General features: G+C 38.4%; 1 protein-coding gene across 1 annotated transcript in view; it reads left to right on the top strand.

Moving 5' to 3' along the window:
* Positions 1–538, top strand: part of tcf21 (transcription factor 21) — a 1783-nt gene extending 1245 nt beyond the window's left edge. The window contains exon 2 of the mRNA XM_079356200.1: positions 105–538. Within this exon, the coding sequence (XP_079212326.1) occupies positions 105–194 (90 nt within the window). The 3' untranslated portion in view covers positions 195–538. The remainder of the gene's footprint in view (positions 1–104) is intronic.
* Positions 539–19267: the final 18729 nt, after the last annotated feature.

Raw genomic sequence — 19267 nt, 5'->3', positions numbered from 1 at the left:
ATAGGCTATCTGACCAGGCCTATCTATCTGTCCGTCAAGTCATTTAATTTCGATTTCTTTTTTTTTTTTTTTTAAACTCTTAACTGATGTATTTTTCTTTGCAGACTTGGCCGTTCATGGTTGCAGGGAAGCCGGAGACCGATTTAAAGGAGATGCTGAACACAACAAGGTTATGTGGAACAACAGCTTCCTGACGAAACCACGCTGACGTCTCTATTTTGTAATAGACCAATGGTTTTCTAAATAAGAAAGAATAAGACTCTCATCTTCGCAGACTTTGACTGGGAATAACGGGGAGTTTCCTCTCTCTTTCGTTCCTATACACGTTTATTTAAATGCTTTTTGTCAATGTTGTCTTTGCTGGTTCAAAGATAAATTGCGTTCTTTTATAGCCTAAATTGCAATTTTTTTTTTTTTTTTTTGTACTTTGCAGATACATTTTTACTCATGGAGGTTTTGGCGGTTGCCTTATGATGATGTCTATTGTTGTACAGATTATGTGTAGGCTTCATAAAATATATTTGTGTAACATCTACAATAGGCTATGTTTATTATTTGTGAAACTCGGTTTTGATCCCGTGTGTGGGCCAGTGCTTTGACCTGTTCACCTTTGTTATCACTGCTCTCCTTCAGAAGAGCAGCACGTGAGCACACCGACGCGTCAGAGCAGATAACTGGCTGTTGTTTCTAGAAGATAGCCTAACTGTGCACGTGGTTGTCATTACATAAACAAACTAATTGCCTTCAAAGATTACTTAGGACTCTAAAAGAAATTCTCTTGTACTTTAAACATGTCAAATTGCAGTTTGTCTTCCTGCCAATACCAATGATAAATTAGCCTAAAGACGACCGTAACGAACATGTGCAATAATACGGATTAATGAGCCTATATAGTTAGTTCATTTTTAGGCCTATAATTCAATAGGCCTAGGCTATCAGAGATAGTTAGCCTATAAACCCTTCAAGAAATCCAAAATGACGTTATTCAATGTAAACAGCACGACCCAATTCATTTTGAGATATCACTCCAATTTGAGTGTCATTGTGTAGCCCTACGTTTGCTTGACAACATTAGGTTCATTAACTATCACGCACCTACCCGAGATCACTGGTTGGTTGGATAAACTTTTTTTTTTTTTTTAAACAGCCAATTAGAACAAGTGTGGATGATTACTGGGGTCAGAGATCATGTAGACATGTTTTACAGGTTTTACAAAACCTATAGGCCTACGCTTTGCTGTAATCCCGCCCACAGTCGTTGTTTTAATTCTCTCGGGTTATGACCGCTGTGTTTACATTATGCGGACAGTTATTTATGCGGTCTGAAACGCCCCCCCCCCCCCCCCCCCTTTCTGTGTAAAGGGGGCTGCTGCTTCACAAGCGTTCACATTGTAAATCACCTTTTCTTTTCTTCTTCTTTTTTTTTTACACGGGATCCCTTCATGTTTATCCTCACTAATAGAATGCTCTGCATAAATGCATAGGCCAGCCCCTCATACTTACTATCTTTTAAAAAGGACTTTCATAAAGTTAGACTAGCCTGCAATAGAATCTATTTGCATTACTGGCAACTTAAAGGAGTGCAAGTGACTAGGACATCATCAGGAGAAATGTGACTGGTTCAAATTTAATGTGCTAATAAATGATCCAATGACCTGAATGGTGAGCACAAAAAAAGAGAGGTTTATTATCACACTGTCAGGGTCACATTTTTGGGAAACAGAAGGAAAAAAGCAATTTTACACATAAAAACATTTTTCAACTTAGAGGATATTAAGTTGTCTCACAGTTGTTTGCATTATTGATAAGGCCAATATTACTGTTCTACTGTACATTCAGAGACTAGTAGTGTTGATATAGTTGAGCGTCATCTCACTTATTACTTCACCTAGTCACTGCAAAAGGACAGTACCAGCTTTCCTTCCACATGAACAATTGAGTGCTTTAGTAATAAAAGAGTCTCACCGACATCTCTTCAAGGACCTTCACCTAATACATCAGTGGTGCTGAGCCAGGGGCCTCGCCGCCACCTCAAAGGGACCACCGTGGAGAAAATAAACTTGGCCGTCCCTCTCCTGGGTCCAGCTGCAGAGAGCGAGCAAGCTGGAGAAGGAGAGAGGAGGGTGGGAGGGGTCTGTATGAGAGCAGGACCGGGATTCCCATAGTGGCTAATTGTTTTGTTGGACCACTGCCCAAACTGCGATGTGAAAAAGGAGGAAATAAATCACATAGAGTTCCAGCTGATCCCATCATGTTTCCAGTCTGCCCAAATGGCTCCCTGAGATCACTTTATATCAGCCTGACTGTTGGAAGAGTTTTCGAAAAATCTAAATCTGTGCAGTTTATGCTTTAGTAACATTTCAAAATCTCCAGCTGTCTATCAATATATAATATATATATATATATATATATATACATAAATGTGAATTTTAGAACAGTCCATCAGTCGATCAAGAGTTCAATATTTAACATATTTATGGGCTTGCTGATGAAAACTTTAAATCTCCTTCTGTGTTACATTACTTCATACATACTGTGCATCTAACTGTATTTCAAGTCTTAAAGGCCCCACAGAGCCTCTCTTGAACACATTTATCTGTATGTCCCAACGCTGCCATCTTATGGACAAAATCAAAAGTCCTCTTAGTAACATCTTTGAATAAGATAATAATAATAATATATATAATATATAATATATATAATAATAATAACATCAGCTCTTAGAATCCCTGGCGTTTTGTCAATTTCAGTTTCAGTCAATACTGTAAAATATGTCCTTCATAAAAGCCTATCTTTGCATGTTTTGTGGAAACACACTGTCTGAAATGAACATGTTTTTGTGAAAACTAAAATAATTATTACATTGGATAAAAGAAATAATGTTTCTTTGCTGAAATCATTATAAAAGGGCCACTCTTTTAAACTGAGTAAAGTATCATGAAATACCGCTAACAGTGACCATTTACTTTAATTTTCCTTTTATTTATTTGTGTGTGTGTTGTTACATATGCCAAAGAACTAATACTTATTGATAACTTCTGGGAGGAATAACTTAATTTGAAAGGTACCCAAAGTACTCACCATGCCTGATTTATATTACATTTTATCGATGCAATAGTTGCACTTCCATGTTGCCTTCATACACATTTTCTGAATCTGAAATTGTTCACAACATGTGTGCAGACTTAATGTTGAAACCTTGATGAATTTGAAGATTGTTGGAGAATGTATGACCCCACACCCTTTGTTTTCGTTAAAGCAGCCTAAAATGCTTTAATGTTTAGAAGAGTATCAGTTCACATTCAAAAACATTCATTCTTTCTATGGACAAAAATATCAGCTGTGTTTTTTTAAGACCAATTCTCAGCTCCATGTTCAATTTAATAGTTTTGCCACTTTTTCAATAGTTCTCCCTATTTTGCTCATGGTAGTGTAAGCCCTCTTTAGCTGTTCCAGCTCACGATAAGCAATGAGATTGAACTTCTGCTTACTGTATCTGTCTTATCTGCTCCTCAGACCCACCATCATTCTGCTCCAAAACACCATCCGTCTCTCTGTATTCTCTCCTTGTTATAAATGTCAGGATTTGAGCTAGTTTATTCCTTGGGCTCAAGTTCACATTTCTGTTGGTTTTTAACGGTTCTGCTTCGAGACTTTGTGCAAGTAGTGTTTGCCGATCAATACTTTTTATACTCCCTTGTCTCTCTTGCTGTGTGATAGTTTTAACTGTTGAAGAACTGTTTCCTCTGACAAAGGCCACACTTGAATCAGAAAACTTGGCCTGATGTTTTGACCAGAAGATGGCAGCATCGCAATACTAATGTGTTACAGTTTGCTGTTTTATTAGTTGGACACCTGCCTGTCCTTGGAGGGATTCAATGTAATTGATTAATGGCTGATTTTTTTTTTGGAAATGAGCCATGGTGGAGTTGGTCGACTCTCAACTGTAAGGTCAGGGAGAAGCTTCTTCAGTCACCCCTGAAAGTTTCCTTAAGCAAGAGACACTAAGTCCAAAAATTCCTGCTGTTGTGAGTGTGTATGAATAGTCAATACTCAGGGCCACTTTACAGTACATAATATACATATGGCGTGAATGGCTGAATGTAACATTATTAACATTCATTAGTCAGATGATTTGAAAAGTGCTATGCAAACTTAAGGCCATTTATAATTTACTATATGTAGCTTTTCAGAATTCCAACCATATTATATTATTATATTCAAGATGTCCTATTAAATGATGTTCTTTAAGGAGAAATAGTGTTTCTCACAATTTTAAAGTTTATGCTTACAGTTTCTATTTCAACCAATAGATGGCAGCAGAGGATCCCCTTTGGTGATATAGTGACTGTCAAAAAGGCAATAAGAAACAAAGACCATATTTTAAAGAAGTAGTAACTGGATAATATTGATATTGGAGAAGTGAGGAAATGTCTTAACAAAAGTCAAAATTATATGCAGATTTTTTGACACATTAGCCTCTTGCCATATAGCACTTGACATCAGTGCATCAGATAAAGTTATGTAAGGCCATACCCTTTCATGGTATGGTGTATTTAAAAAATAGTAAACTATACAACATGACTGAGAGTAGAGAACAGCTGGTGTTGGTGTCAGTTCAATTTGTGTCAAAAGGCATGGCAGCCTGGCACAGCACAGGAGATGCCAAAGATAGCTGGGGCCTGCCCAGATCACCTACCCATGTTTAATGGCATGTGTTTGAGTGTGTGTGTGGTGTGTGTGAGAGAGAGAGTGTGTGATTGTTGGCACCAGTTAGTGATTATTAAAAGGACCACAGCAGGTGTCTGACATGCAACCTTTGGCCTTTTCGTCAATGCTGCAGCAATGTATGCAATTAGAAGCCTTTCTCTCTAGTATTGTTCTTGTCTCAGAAAATCACATCTAGCCACCCAAAACTTGGGGTAAGTTAAGACAAATGATAATACATACTGACCAAATATATGTGTAACACTAATCATTTAAAGTTATGGATCTTAACTTTCTATTGCAGATATTCCAAAATATAAAATTAAAAGCTTTAGAATATCTTTAAACTTAAATTAGATAAAATAAATCCCCCCCCCCCCCCCACACACACACACACCCACACACACACACACACACACCCACAAACACACACACACACACACACACACACTAAACCTGTTAGGTTGAAAAGACATCTATCCACCCCTGCACGAGTGCTTTCGACTTCTTCTCCTTTTTTACAGGACATCAATGAAAAGCTATAAATTCCCCAGTGGAACTGAAACAATAAGTACCTCTTGCTCGAACACACTGATTTATGTAGCCTGAAGTACTTCAGATGCAGCAGACTGCAAAGGAATTTGACATGAGCAGGATGACTGTCACCTTGTGGTTTGTGTTTAGTAATTAGGTTACAGAAAGTTAAATCACTAAAAAAGCTACCCTTTTTGTTTTCCTGCCTGGTGACCTGGTTACATATCCACAGTGCATCAAGCTTGGCAAACGTTAGCATTACTCATTTGGGTGATTTTTTTAAATAATACTGCGGAGACATCTTTTTTTTTTTTTAACTACGTTTACCTATCTGGTTAAACATTGATGCAAGTTCAGTTTAGCTTCGGCCATAATTTACTGATCTACCTTTAGATTTGATGCACAGAAGCAGCAATTTTGAAATAAAAAGCCAATTATACAATTCAATTTTATTGTAAATAACTTTTACACAATCTGTCATCTTCAGTGAAGAGCTGATGTTATCCAACTAGATTAACTCTTTCTTGCACGAAGTGAACAGAGCTAATGTGTAAATACATGTAAATCAAATATTTTTATTACAACAAATGAAAAGGTTTTCCATGCAAATAAAGTTTTTAACATGAACTTATGGGTTCAACAATACCTAGAAAATGCCATGTGGATGGATTCTGCTGGCACTTAAGATGAATAACAGGGGGCGTTTATTTCCCCTGAAGCCTTGAACTGCTAAGCTAATAAAATTCAGTTTTGTAATTGGGTGGTTTAGGGCTTAGAGAGTGTTGATAGTCACATGCAATTTGGGATCAAAAAGCACACAATGAGTAAAAGAGGTCACTCTTACACGCACACTCACAAACACACATCCATGCTGTAGGAGCGTAAGCAGAAGGAAGGGGCGCCTGCCTAAATTATGTTTTCCCAGGTGGGCACAATTACCTGCATGTGGAGTGTGTATGTCCACGAGAGTGTGTCTGTGTGTGCATAAGAATTATCCACATGTTGTTTTTAGGGGATTCAGGTCTATTACTATTAGGAAGGCATGAATCAAAGTCAGACTACCCCAGTTCTCCATAGACCATCCCCAACACAGCTGAGTCCAGACAGTTTCCTGATGATTTTTTTTTTTTTTTAATTTCCACATAGAATTGTGCAGAGCAAGTGTGATACCTAAGCTGTGTCCTGGGTTTGTTAACTAGTAGCTTTTCATTCAGGGCACTCACAAAGCCAGAGGGAGCAGGATGATGATGGGTCACTGCATGTAGGGGCAGAACACAGGCTCTCACTGTTGAGTCATGGAGTTTATGAGGGGCCAAGGTAATCCTCTGTTTGTCTGTCTGTGCGCATGTGTGTGTGTGGATAAGAGGTTAAACACTCATTCAATAGTGTTTTCCAGGGTGCTTTTTGGAAGCATACAGCATGTGCATAATGTCACTGAGGAGTGATACAAACACCTGCGTTAGTGCTCATCTAGTTAGGAGGAAAGTGTGTAAGTGCACATACGGCCTTGTGGCTGTGCACATTTTAACCAGCTAACACGTGTCTCATTATGCACTGAAATCACTCACAGGTGCCTTTGTTTATTTGATCTTAATTAAGAATCTGCCTCTTCCCAGATGGAAATCTGTCCAAAGACTCGGAGAAAAAAAATCCCCTTTTTCGATTAATTCCAAACAACGTTCCAAGCATTGCGGTGAAAACCCCTGAAGAAGAGGAGGAGGAGGAAGAAAGAAAAACAAAACAGATTAGTCAAAGCCATTCCCGCCCTGATGGTTGTAACAACGGGTCGTTCTTATTCACCAAAAAATGGGAACACCTCAGAATACCGAGCACACATGGGCTCAATTATCATCCCATGGAATTCTGCAAAAAAGTAAATTCGGCAATAAGGAAAATATTCCGCTAATCTGGGGTCTTCCTCAAGCTGGGTGTGAAGGAAACTTAGGGGGTCCCTGTTTTAATTGGGTCCAGACTCGACCACCCTATTGAAACAGAGACGGGACAGTTGTTTTAGCGGGGTTATTTTGTTGGAAAAAAAAGGAACTATTTTGGTTGTACGTGAATAAATGTCAGACTTTTTGGAGGGGGTTTCTGCAAACCAGATCAGACTGCCCCAGTGTTATAGGAAGCAGATGGACATGACCAAGGAAAGAAAACATTGACTCCCATTGGAGAGGAAGAGAGAGGTTTACAAAGAAATATAGGGTTATGTGTTATGAGAATATATAAAATGTGAAAGAAAAACAGAACGGTTTAAAATTCAATATAGTATTATGTTAATGCAATAATGAAACCGATGTAAACTAGACAGTAACAGATTACAGGGGATACCAAAATAACCTCATTTTGCAAGACACAAATTTAACACAATGAAAACCCATTAATCTAATCGTGGTCTCACGCACGATCACACACCTGTATTTTGACAGATTTATCTGGTGAGTAAAATGACGCAACTTTTGACAGTACTTTTCTCCAATGACAACTGCGCGCACACACACACACACACACACACACCCACAGACACACACACACACACAGACACACACACACCCACACACACAGACACACACACACCCACAGACACACACACACACACACACAGACACACACAGACCCACACACACACACCTACACACACCCACACACACACACACACACACACAGACACACACCCACACACACAGACACACACACACCCACAGACACACACCCACACACACAGACACACACACACCCACAGACACACACACACACACACAGACACACACAGACCCACACACACACACCTACACACACCCACACACAGGGAAAGAAGGGAAGTGAGAGAAGGAGCATTGTAAATGTACCCAACTGTTTGCAAAATGTAAGATTCTAGTTACATTTGCCAATACAATTTGTTTATTGGCAAATGTTTATTTAAAGTAACAGATGTGATGAGTGACTTCAAAAGGAAAGGACCACAAAATGAGAGGTCTGGGATATATTTATGATAAGGACAGTAACACACTTTCAATAGACCCCACAAGTTGAGTTCTACCAGCATGTTAGGAAAAAAACAACACCCACTAACTCACCCATTGACTTCACCCTCGTTCTCCCTCTCCACTCTGTTCTTTCTCTGTCTTGATGCCATTTGTCCACCTTGGTACTCTGATGCCCTTCCGGAGAGTCAGGTATCACTTTTCTTCCCCAGTGGCCCCCAGCTCCCTTCACCATGCATTTTTAATGGACACACTCGTGCAGCGGACAAATGATTTTTATTTTTGACAGGGGAGGGTTGGCTCTGGTTACATAGGGATGGGGAGTGAGTGAACGTGCACACACTTTAGCGAGCATGGTGGACAATGCACAAACACATATACCAAACCATTGACAACACCAAGAAAGAAAGTCAAGAGTGAAACATCGATCCTTTAAGTGCCATACATTTCCCAAAACAAATCAGAGAGATTCTAACTGTAAATACAATATTTATTTCTAAAGCTCTAAAAACAGATGTAGATCCTAACCGTGACAATAAAGTGGATGATTATTTCACCACTTGGATTATGATGGGCTGAAGTCCAGGATGATGAAAGAAGGCCACCAAGGCCTTCATTAAACCAGGATTAGAGCCAGTCTAAACCCATTAACTCTGGCTTAAAACCACATTAATTCCAATAAAATTAGAATTTAAATTCACACTGTGAGACTGTTTGCACCCTCCACATTATTATAGTATGCTGTGTGCTAACTGTGTGTGTGTGTGTGTGTGTGTGTGTGTGTGTATGGGTGTGTGTGTGTGTGTGTGTGTGTGTGTGTGTGTGTGTGTGTGTGTGTGTGTGTGTGTGTGTGTGTCAGAAAGGTCACTTTACATTATTGTCTCCCGTGGACTGGTTTTACCCCTAGATGTTTAAATCTGTTAATTAAGGTTGGAGAGATTTAACTGAGAATTGAAAAAAAAAGAAGACAATTACCACAACAAGTCTTATTTATGGTGGTGGTGAAGGGGAATATGATTATAAAGATACAAGTCAGCATTTCAAAATTTTATTTGAATCAATACTTGGATTGTTTACTCATCACTAGGAAATCCATTTTAACACAATCAAAAATCTAAAAAACATTGAATTTAGTTTAAAGAACAAACAAACATGAGTTAAGTAAATGTAATTGGCTACTTTCCACCTCTGGAGAGAAAATGATCGAGAGAGAAAATATTAGGAAGGTTGGCTGAGAGAGCATTTGCAGGTGTGACCACAGCATTCCCTCCATACACTTTAGCAAACCACTGTGTGTGCGTGTGCGTGTGCGTGACCACATGTGTGCGTGTGAGCGTGTGTCTGTCTAACTCACTCAGGTTTTTAGCCCGTAGCCAAACTGGAGCTGAAACTCTGTCCTGCGGCCAATATCAACAACATCCAACTTAAGTGCACACACACACATACACACAAACACTGGCTTGGTTAAACACATTTGCACTCAGAGAGGTGACAAGTGAGGCCAAAATCATTTTCATTTGAATGTGCAATTTTTTCTAAAATATTTGATGAAAAAGTTATTTCGTCCAAGGTGACAAAATTACTGTGTCCTTGAAATAACTCTGTCAGAGTACATTGCTGGAGAATGAATGTGTTCTGTGGATTGTGTAAGCAACTGTTGTAATGTGTGAGCGGCCTTAAAGATTTCATGTCCTGCAAGAACATGAGCTCAGTTTCACTTTTTCTCCCTTCCCTTAATCCTCTCTCTCTCTCTGGTTATAAGCCTGTACTGAAAAAGAGTAAAACTCTGTGTGTGTGTGTGTGTAGGTGTACGTGTAGGTGTGTAGGTGTAGGTGTGTGTGTGTGTGTGTGTGTGTGTGTGTGTGTGTGTGTGTGTGTGTGTGTGTGTGTGTGTACGTGTGTGTGTGTCTAAAGTGAGCCTCTTTGTTACTTTGTTACACAGCAGTTGGCAGATAGAGAGGACTTAGTTACCCAAGCCCCCTTGGGGCATCCACATTGTGGAGGGCTGTCTGGGGAACCACAGTGTAGGTGCGGCTGTACCTTTTTGTGTGTGTGTGTGCCTCTTAGTGTGCGTGCGTATGTCCTCTAAAAACAAAAAATAATGGTTCATGGATAACATGAAAAGAAGAGATGTACGTTGAAATTAGGTTGTTTTGTTTTGAAGTGATAAGAATGAGAGGGATGGAGAAACAGTTGAAAAGTTCCTAAAAGATCAGTGACAAAAGTCAACTATGGGAGAGGTTAGAAAAAGATGTGGGATTGAAACAGAAGAGATACATTTGAAAATAAAACTTGACTTTTTAACCACTATTATCTACAACCATTTATAACATCATATAAATATGGAGAGTACTTTATTTTGAAATGAATTCTTGAACTTGTTTGAACTCTTAAATTACACACATTCACTTGAAGCTGTTTTAAAATCTGTCAATCATGACCACTGAGCTTCAACCTTCAAAAGTTGTCGATAAATTAGAATTTAAAGAGGGTAAGTAGACCTGGATGAGGAGTTCAGGTGAGCAGGAGCTGTTTTGTTGCTGTTTAAATGTGGAACAGCTGCTTACAGCATTTGCTGTAATTTGCTGTAAGCAGCAACTGGAAGCCAGTTAAGAACTTGAAGCTCCAGAGTGACATACAGTATGCTTTGGTTGACTAAAGACCAGTCACGCTGCTGCGTTCTGGATCAGCTGCAGATATTTGAATGTTCAAGCTCCAGCAGTCACTGCATCATACTCTGAGGGCCGGTGCCTGGAGTTGTTTTAGATACTCTGACAGGTAGGGTCTGACCTCCTTGATATCAGCCATTTCAACACAACTGAGCTATCAAGTTCATGTCAACCTTAAAGGTAAGCTGGTCATCAAACACAGATTCCAGGTTGAATGATAATGTAAGGAGGTACTTATAGTGACAAACCCCCAAAAAACTATCCCCCAACTCCACTTGAACGCAGCTCTATATTAAAACACCTTTCAGCGTCTAGTTTTGGGCAGAGCGGTCGTTTCAACAAATCAAATGATAGAAAAATAACTATACACTATCTAGTCAGCACCAAGAGAATCACATATTGTGTGATAGGGATTGGTGACTACTTGCTACATTCCTGATTGAAATTTACATCCAGGTTGATAAATAAACTACAAATGGCAAAAAAGGGTTGTTATAGCTAATTTCAAATAAAAAAAGACTTTATTTTAAAGCTCTTAAAACATTTTATTTACTGCCTCCTTTCCATAACTTTAATTATTGTCTATCATACATTTAGTCCTTTTATTCTAAAAAAGTAATCATATCATTATTATATTTTTTCTATTTTTCATAGTGCTTTAGGCCTAATTAAATCACGATTTATGCTAATTTTCTGACAATGTCTTGGTAGAAAGGTAAAGAAAAGGTGAAACTGAAGAGTTGGAAAAGGTCGTTTTTAAGCACCTGGATAATGAGGCACAGGGTTTGTTTTTTGTTGTATTCCATGTGCAGTGTAGAGAGATTTTATAACATGAGCATGTGTAAACTGTAGTCTTGTCAAAAAGTAAATAGCATTCATCAAAAATTATGACACATGGACTGAATTGAGGAATGAAGTGTGCATTGTGTTTGAACTTTATGAAGTGTACTTAAAAAAATAAGCTTATAATGCATTTTGTTATACTAGATTTTTTAAGATAAACTAGCATGAAGCGCTCTTTTTAGGTTGGTCAATATACAACTATATATCGTATAAATAATGTGCTTCATGTCAAACTCGTGATTGAAGACATTTAAAGGGTTTAGTGATACATTGTGTGAGATGATACTTGATGAGTTGATACTTTGCTTTTTTTCAACCAAGGAACATTTTGCAGTTCAGAGTAAGCCCTGTTACTGTTGGTTGAAACAGTAGCAGCTGCAGGATGTGACCAACCAGATCGCACACACAAACACATGATTTATGATGCAAACTTTTTTTTTTTTACGTAAAATATGACTGAACAACGCTTTTTGGCTGTTTTAATGAACCTGTGATCTACTTTCTCTCTCTCCATCCTCTTCCTAAGTCTTCTTCTCTCTGAATCTCCCCCTCTCATCGCCAGCTCCATTCAGCCCGAGCTTGTTGTTTGAATGAGAGGAGCGGACCACCCTTGGGAGAAATGGGGGAGATCACATTACCCCAAAAATGTAGAGGGCCTACAAAAGGGCCATGAGACGTGAGGGTGAGGCGGCGAGGGTGGTGGAGAGAGAGGGAGAAATAGGAGAGCACATGAAAGAGTGCATTAGTGAGGGGGAGGGAGAGATTGATTGGGATGGAGAGATGAGGGAAGGGATAAAGAGAGGCGGAGGTGAAGGAAAGGAGGGGTAGAACTGGCTGAAACACTTTTCTTTCTTATTATAATGATGGAATACAACATTGTGTGCAGTGCTGTATTTATTTCACCAACTTTATAACCTAGGTTCAACATCTCTGTTTTCATTTCACCCACTCCCCTCCCTTTCTCTTTAGGGTTTACCTTTATGTTTAAGAGGGAAAATGGGTTCATGCAATATCAGGTGATCATTTTCTTGCTTTTATAATAATTCCTTCTAAAACTGGTAACAGGGAAGCCACACATTTAGTTGATGAGGAAATGATTGTGGGCACTTTGCTACAGGGAAGTCACATGTCACAAAAAAAAACAGATATTAAAAAGACATATTCATGAAAAATCAGAGTTCAGAGTTTACAGGCTACCTTAATGGTCATATTACGCATAAACAAATAGTGAGGGATGCACTGACCTGACTTTTTAATCCAGAACATTTTTGCAAATTATGATATCAAGAATAGATCTCAAACAGTGTATAATCATTAAACTGCATTGAGTTTCTGTGTGGAAGAGACTCTGATAATTATTTAATCCATAAAGCATCATCAGGCCTGATTTAAACGTTGCTGTCCTAACTTTGTAAGCAAAGAGAAAAAAGTTCATCTGTTCTGAATCGATTCATTTGAAGACTTGAGATTTTCTCATACCCAGGAAGTCAAAGACAGATGCTTTACAACTCTTTCATATTTTCAATGTGTTTCAAAGGTGTCAGGGGAGATAGAGACTGAAAATCTGGGTATGAGTACAGACTACAGACCTTTCATAGAAAATCAGTGTGTACAAAATCAAGCCATTTAATTGGTATACTGTTCTTGTCGTATGTATGCAAAGAATATCCTCATTGTTGAAAAAATGACTCCTTTTAGCTAGAGATTGTCTGACCGTCCTTCAGTTGACCTTGCTTACAAGTTAGCAGACAGCAAAGTGGTGGTTGTTTGTCTGACGGTGAAAATATGGACACATTTAAGATAACTACTAAACTAAATTTGCACATATTTCCTGTCACATCAAATTTGCATATACCAACTGAAATCATGAAAGGACACATAGCTACTGGATGGATTGTTTATGCAAAGGTCTTTTGGTAAGAACAAGGTGTAGGCCTATTCTGTTGGGATTTTATCAATGAAAAGTTTTTTTTATGTGATTTTAGATTTATGTTCATTTCTGTCAGTCCAATTACTATTGAGTCCTGTGGGGTCCTATCTTTTCTTCGATTTAAGTAAGGGGGCTCCCAGTAAAAAAAGGTTGGGAAACATTGCTCCAAACAACCAATATCACTGAATGCTGGAGTATCTATTCAAATGAATCAAATGAGTCTACTTTTTGAATCAGCAAACAGACGTATGTGTATAATGTGTTAACTCTTCTGTATGGATCAGAATTTTTAACGTAGATGGGAAATATCTACATTTAAAGTGTCTCACTTTGCAGGACAATAAAGGGAATTTTGATCTTTAAATAAAAGGGGGATGTAGCAATGAAAAGCCGACTTATTATTCAAGTTACACCTTGTGATTCAAAAGGAAGTGATATACACAAAGTGTTGCTTTTGAAAAATGAAATAAGTAACATTATATGTAACTGAAGTAAATAGATCCTGGACTGGAGCTGTAATTTCCAACAATGTCCTTAGGAGGCGCTTTGAGTCAGGGCTTTGGGGATTTATCTGAAGTCTAGCTCATCTTATCACCTTCATTGACATTTAATGATAATTATAACTTGGGTCACACCAGGGACACACACACACACACACACACACACACACACACACACACACACACACACACACACACTGCCTGGTTAAAAACATGAAGACATTAGCCGTAACTTGATGCTGAGTGAGTATTGATCTACTCTCAGGGGGCTTAGAGAGTGAGAGAACACTAGACAGCACTTTATCACAGCACTTGACCATCGAAGCTGGCCAGGGCGTGTGTGTGTGTGTGTGCATGTGTGTGTGTGTGTGTGTGTGTGTGTGTTAGAGAGAGGAAGCGGGTGCTCTAACAAAAGGCCTCAATTTAGAGATATTTTGTAAAACACAAGAGCAGGTCTCTCAAACCTTCCTTAAAAAAAACGTGTGCACCTCTCAATCTTGAACATCATCCATCACTTCTCTTTTCCTTCCTTCCTTTCTTCCTTCCTTCACCATCTCCTCCTGTGAGGTCCTGACTGACACATTCAATCTGCATCCATAGCATTATACAGACCAGACTGAGTAGCAATCAGGCCTGAGTGTGTGTGTATGTGTGCGTGTGTGTGTGTGAGAGACCAGTAGGGATTTCATGATTATGATTGCCGAGGACACGTGCTGCTCAAATTCTTCAATGATTGCCTCCAAACGAAACATAAATGCCAAACAAAACAATAAACCCTCGGAGAGAGAGAAATGACAACATCATATAGAGTGCTTTGAGTCTGTTTCTTGAAGATATCCAGACCGCAATAATATGCACAAAAAGTGACCAAAAGGGACCTGAAAACAAGGAGCAGATGGAAAAACAAGCACATTAAAGCGCAGATGTGTGTTTCATTGTGTGTGTGTTCTTGCATCTATATATTCACCTTGTTGAATCACTTGACAGTACTAATACAACTAAATTATACTTTTAACAAAGTTCTTTAAATGGCTGGCACCATGGGTTTAATAGTTTCTTTTAAGAAAAAGAAAGGGGGAATACTACATTGTATTGTTGTTTTCACTAATAATAGATACAGTAAAACAAAAAGCTATTCACCATTAAGTCTATACTTAATGACACACTGTTATTTACACCCTTAACATACACATACATCTACAGATACAGACACATATCCTGTCCTCAGAAGCCTCGCCAAGTCTGGTGACAGATGGACCGGTCCAGACAGACAGTGACGTGTACGTCTTCTGTCTCAGAGCTTCAGGCTGTTGGCACATCACTCTTTTCCTGCTGTTTATCGCTCACGTATTGTTTCTAATGGTTTTTTCACTTGATAGCTACTCACTCTTTTGGCTCCAGATCACAGCCATATTGGTAGGCTCTCTGATCTATTTGTTCTGATTTATTCATTTTTGCCTGGTAAAGGTCGAAAAGGCCTACCGAAACGTTTCCCATACATTTTTGTTTGTAAGTGAGACAGTGTGCAGAGTGTACATTTAAGTGTCTTTCTCTTTCACACTTGATTTATGAGTTCCACGCTCACATTAACACACATAAACGTGTGCTACACATAAATAGCTTAATTGAGTCTTTAGTTTATAAAGACATAAAATGACATTACATGATTGACTTTTCTTGTAATGTTTGGGGAGAGAAATAATTTCCCCGAGGTAACAAAAACAATGCCCAGCACTTTGAAATTCCTCAGATTAATGTGTTTATTTCATCTGATTAGTAGAAAAATGGGACTTTTGGTAAAATAACATCTGACGCATTTTACTCCTTTGTGCTCTGAGGACATCATCGAATGATTGATCATTCAAAAGGCTTTTTTTGGGGGGGGGGGCTGGATACACTGCTTGGCCGCCATTCCTTTGAGATAAAGTAATGGTTTATACTGGGAGAATGATGATTTGTTGAGAGAAAAGCTACAAAATAAAACAGCAAAGAAGAAGGTTTTTACTCCAAGATTTAAAATACACACATCATTGCTCAGTTGAGAGAAACATGGCTTAGGATCAGGTTTCCCTTTAGAAATATTTTAAAGTACATAAAAATACACCGCTTTGATTGATCTTTTATTTAACATGCTGTTCTCTAATAAAAAAAACGGTGGTGACCGCTGGTGCTTGCATGTATCCGATGAAAGATACCAACCTTCGCCTACATAGAGTCTCAGTCAGACAGAAAATAATGCTGTCAACATTTTGTAGCGCTGTATTTCAGGTTTGCAGATATATAAACATTGAACATTTATGAACAATAATCAATTCACTGCTTCAAGATTGATCACCAATTTTAAAGTTGATTGTGACCATTATTTTTTAAGTAAAAAAAGCCTATTTGATCATTTGTATTGACTAGCATTGGACAACTATTATTAGAATCCAACCAGTTCCAAACAAGAAGTATTATTTAACTGTACAATGAAGTTGTAAATGCCTAGCTAAGTGTTCCATGTTAGCTAGGAACTGGTCTTTAGCCTACCATTAGCAAAATGTCATAGAAAAATGAATACCGTTTGTTAATGGAAGATATTATCTTATCTGTTCAAATATTACACAGTTTGGTCATAGTTTCAGTGTTAGAAGGAAGGTGTAAGCTCATACAGCCAAAAAAAAAAAAACGGTACCCTTTATCATAGATGTACAAATGCTAACCATTGCTAACAAATTTGCTCTGTATCTGGTGAAGGTAGACAGTGGTTTGAGGTCATTGGATTAAACAGTAGTTGAGGGTTTGTTTGAATCTCAGGTTGAAGGAAAGTGCAAAGACATCTCTCCTTTCAAATCAAAATATTCAACTTCAAGTCAGCATAGATGAGGTGACACTTTAAAGGGTACATAGAATACTTTCTGAGTGTGCTTGAACATTACGTGAACATTATAAAGAAGCCGGATTGTAAATAGATATACTTTATGAAAGATGAAAGTTATCCCATACATTTTCAAAAAAATGTTGAATAGCCTACATGATATTTAAACTTTTGAAAGTGAAACTTACATGTTAAAGCTTAGAAGTTCACAGCCCTTAACGAACAATGGCCTTTCAAACAGGTGACATGCAATTTAAAATTAATCTTTTATTAATTTTATTTTTTTTACAATATTCGAGCCAACACGTTACCCATCTCCATCAGCCTCAACAATTAGAATGAGCATGGTCTTTTTACCTGCTATTTTGTTATATTAATAGACAGAGTAAGATCCTTTACCTGCTGTTTGTAAAGTGTCTTGAGATAACACTTGTTATGAATTGGCGCTAGACAAATAAAGATTGATTGATTGATTGAACAGGACTCTTAAGCAGCCATTATGTAAAAAAAAAAAAAAAGGAGATGATTACAAAATAAATGAAAAACAATCATTTTCTCCTTTCTTCCTCTATTTCCTTTTCTCCCTTAGTGTCTTTTGTGCTCCCAATTTTTTCCCTTTTAATTTTGGCCCCTTCGTTTGTTTTTCTTCATTCTTTCATTAGTTGAAAAAACATAGCAGGAATTCCAGCTGTAATACCGCTGAGATTCAGTGTCAGTGTGGTGACTCAAACTCGTGTGTGAGTGTCAGTGGAGATGGAGAGAAAGAGAGAGAGAGAGAGAGAGAGAGAGAGAGAGAGAGAGCTAGCAGTACACTGAAGGCAAAGCCTCATAATGATTCATCACTATGATATGTATATGCAGAGGAATCAGCTACAATGAGCATTAGAGGAATACAGAACTGTAAAGAAAACTTTTAACAAAATGTAGTCTGCATTTATGTCTATTTTTTCTTAAATAACATTCCTGGACTGATGATTGGTAATTATCTCAAACAGCTCTGCAAATAAGCTGCTTTGACTATTTCCTTCACTGCACAAATGTTAAGCTGATTGATTTTTATTGCAGAAAAAAAAAAAAAAAAAACTTGGGCATAATAAGTTGATTAAAAACATTTGACTTGGCACTGACCTTCCTTTTTGGCTGATATTGAAGCACGCACAAAGGGCTTTTCAGACTTCCAACCTCTGTCAGGTCGAAGTATGAGGTCCCTCTGTGTCTCTAACCCTTTGTTAAAGTCCATACAACAGAATTGATAACCTATGATTCAGACCCCATTCTTTTATGTATGAATTCAGTTTTACAAATTGCTATGCATGGGTTAAGTATTCTAGCATTAGATGCCAAAATTATGCCATTTGGATTGTTTTTCCTAATGCTATCAGTATGCCACCATGAGAAAATTGGAACCAAGCTGAACCAGAGTACAGTATGCGCTCAGTTACATAATCCATGGTCTCACTTCCAGTCCTTACCTTTTCCTTCACTGGTGTAGGGCTGGGGATACTGTTGCGGGGGTGGATTCTTGTGAGACTGTTCCTACACTTAAATATTATGTTCATAACCATAAAACATTCAATCCACATAAAGCCAAGTGTTCTGGATCTGGCCACAGTAGCCTCCCCAGGGTGGTGAAATAAAACCGCCCTGAGACGCCATTAGGTGGAGGGAGCTGGAAGAAATACTGGACAGAGGCTGGGACCGAATGAGAGCCAGAGCACAGCTGATGGTAAACTAATTTTGTCAGCCTGACCTAAAAAAAAAAAAAGAAAAAAAGAAAAGGAAACACACACACACATGCAGTTCATGTTGTGTTCACACAAACAGTGTGCACATCTTTACTTGGCTGGAGTCTCCATAGGACGCTTATTGAGGGACAAGCTCATACCTGTCTCTCTCTATTTTTATCTGCTCTCTTCACTGCTCTCACACACTCAGGCTGCTCACTTGACCACAGACTCACCGTGCAGGGCATCTGCTCCATCAGTTGCCTTGTGGGACAAAAGACTGAAAAGTAATTCAAAGAGACGTAGCAGTTCTGTGCAGAAAGTAGAAATACTGAGGTTCAAATAAGGACTTAAAAGGCAGTGAAAAAACATAGACGCGGAATAGCTGGAGTTTGGTCTGAAATGTGTTGCATGTTAATGCTTAGGCTTAATTTACTATTTAAACATATTTCCTGTCTCATCAAAATTGGATGCCCTTCTATGATAAGTCTTTTCATCCAGAGAATATGGGGAGGATTT

This window comes from Symphodus melops (assembly GCF_947650265.1).
Source record: "Symphodus melops genome assembly, chromosome: 1".
Classification (NCBI taxonomy): domain Eukaryota; kingdom Metazoa; phylum Chordata; class Actinopteri; order Labriformes; family Labridae; genus Symphodus; species Symphodus melops.
The sequence above is the reverse complement of the archived record's forward strand: the minus strand, read 5'-3'. Positions and strand labels throughout refer to the sequence as shown.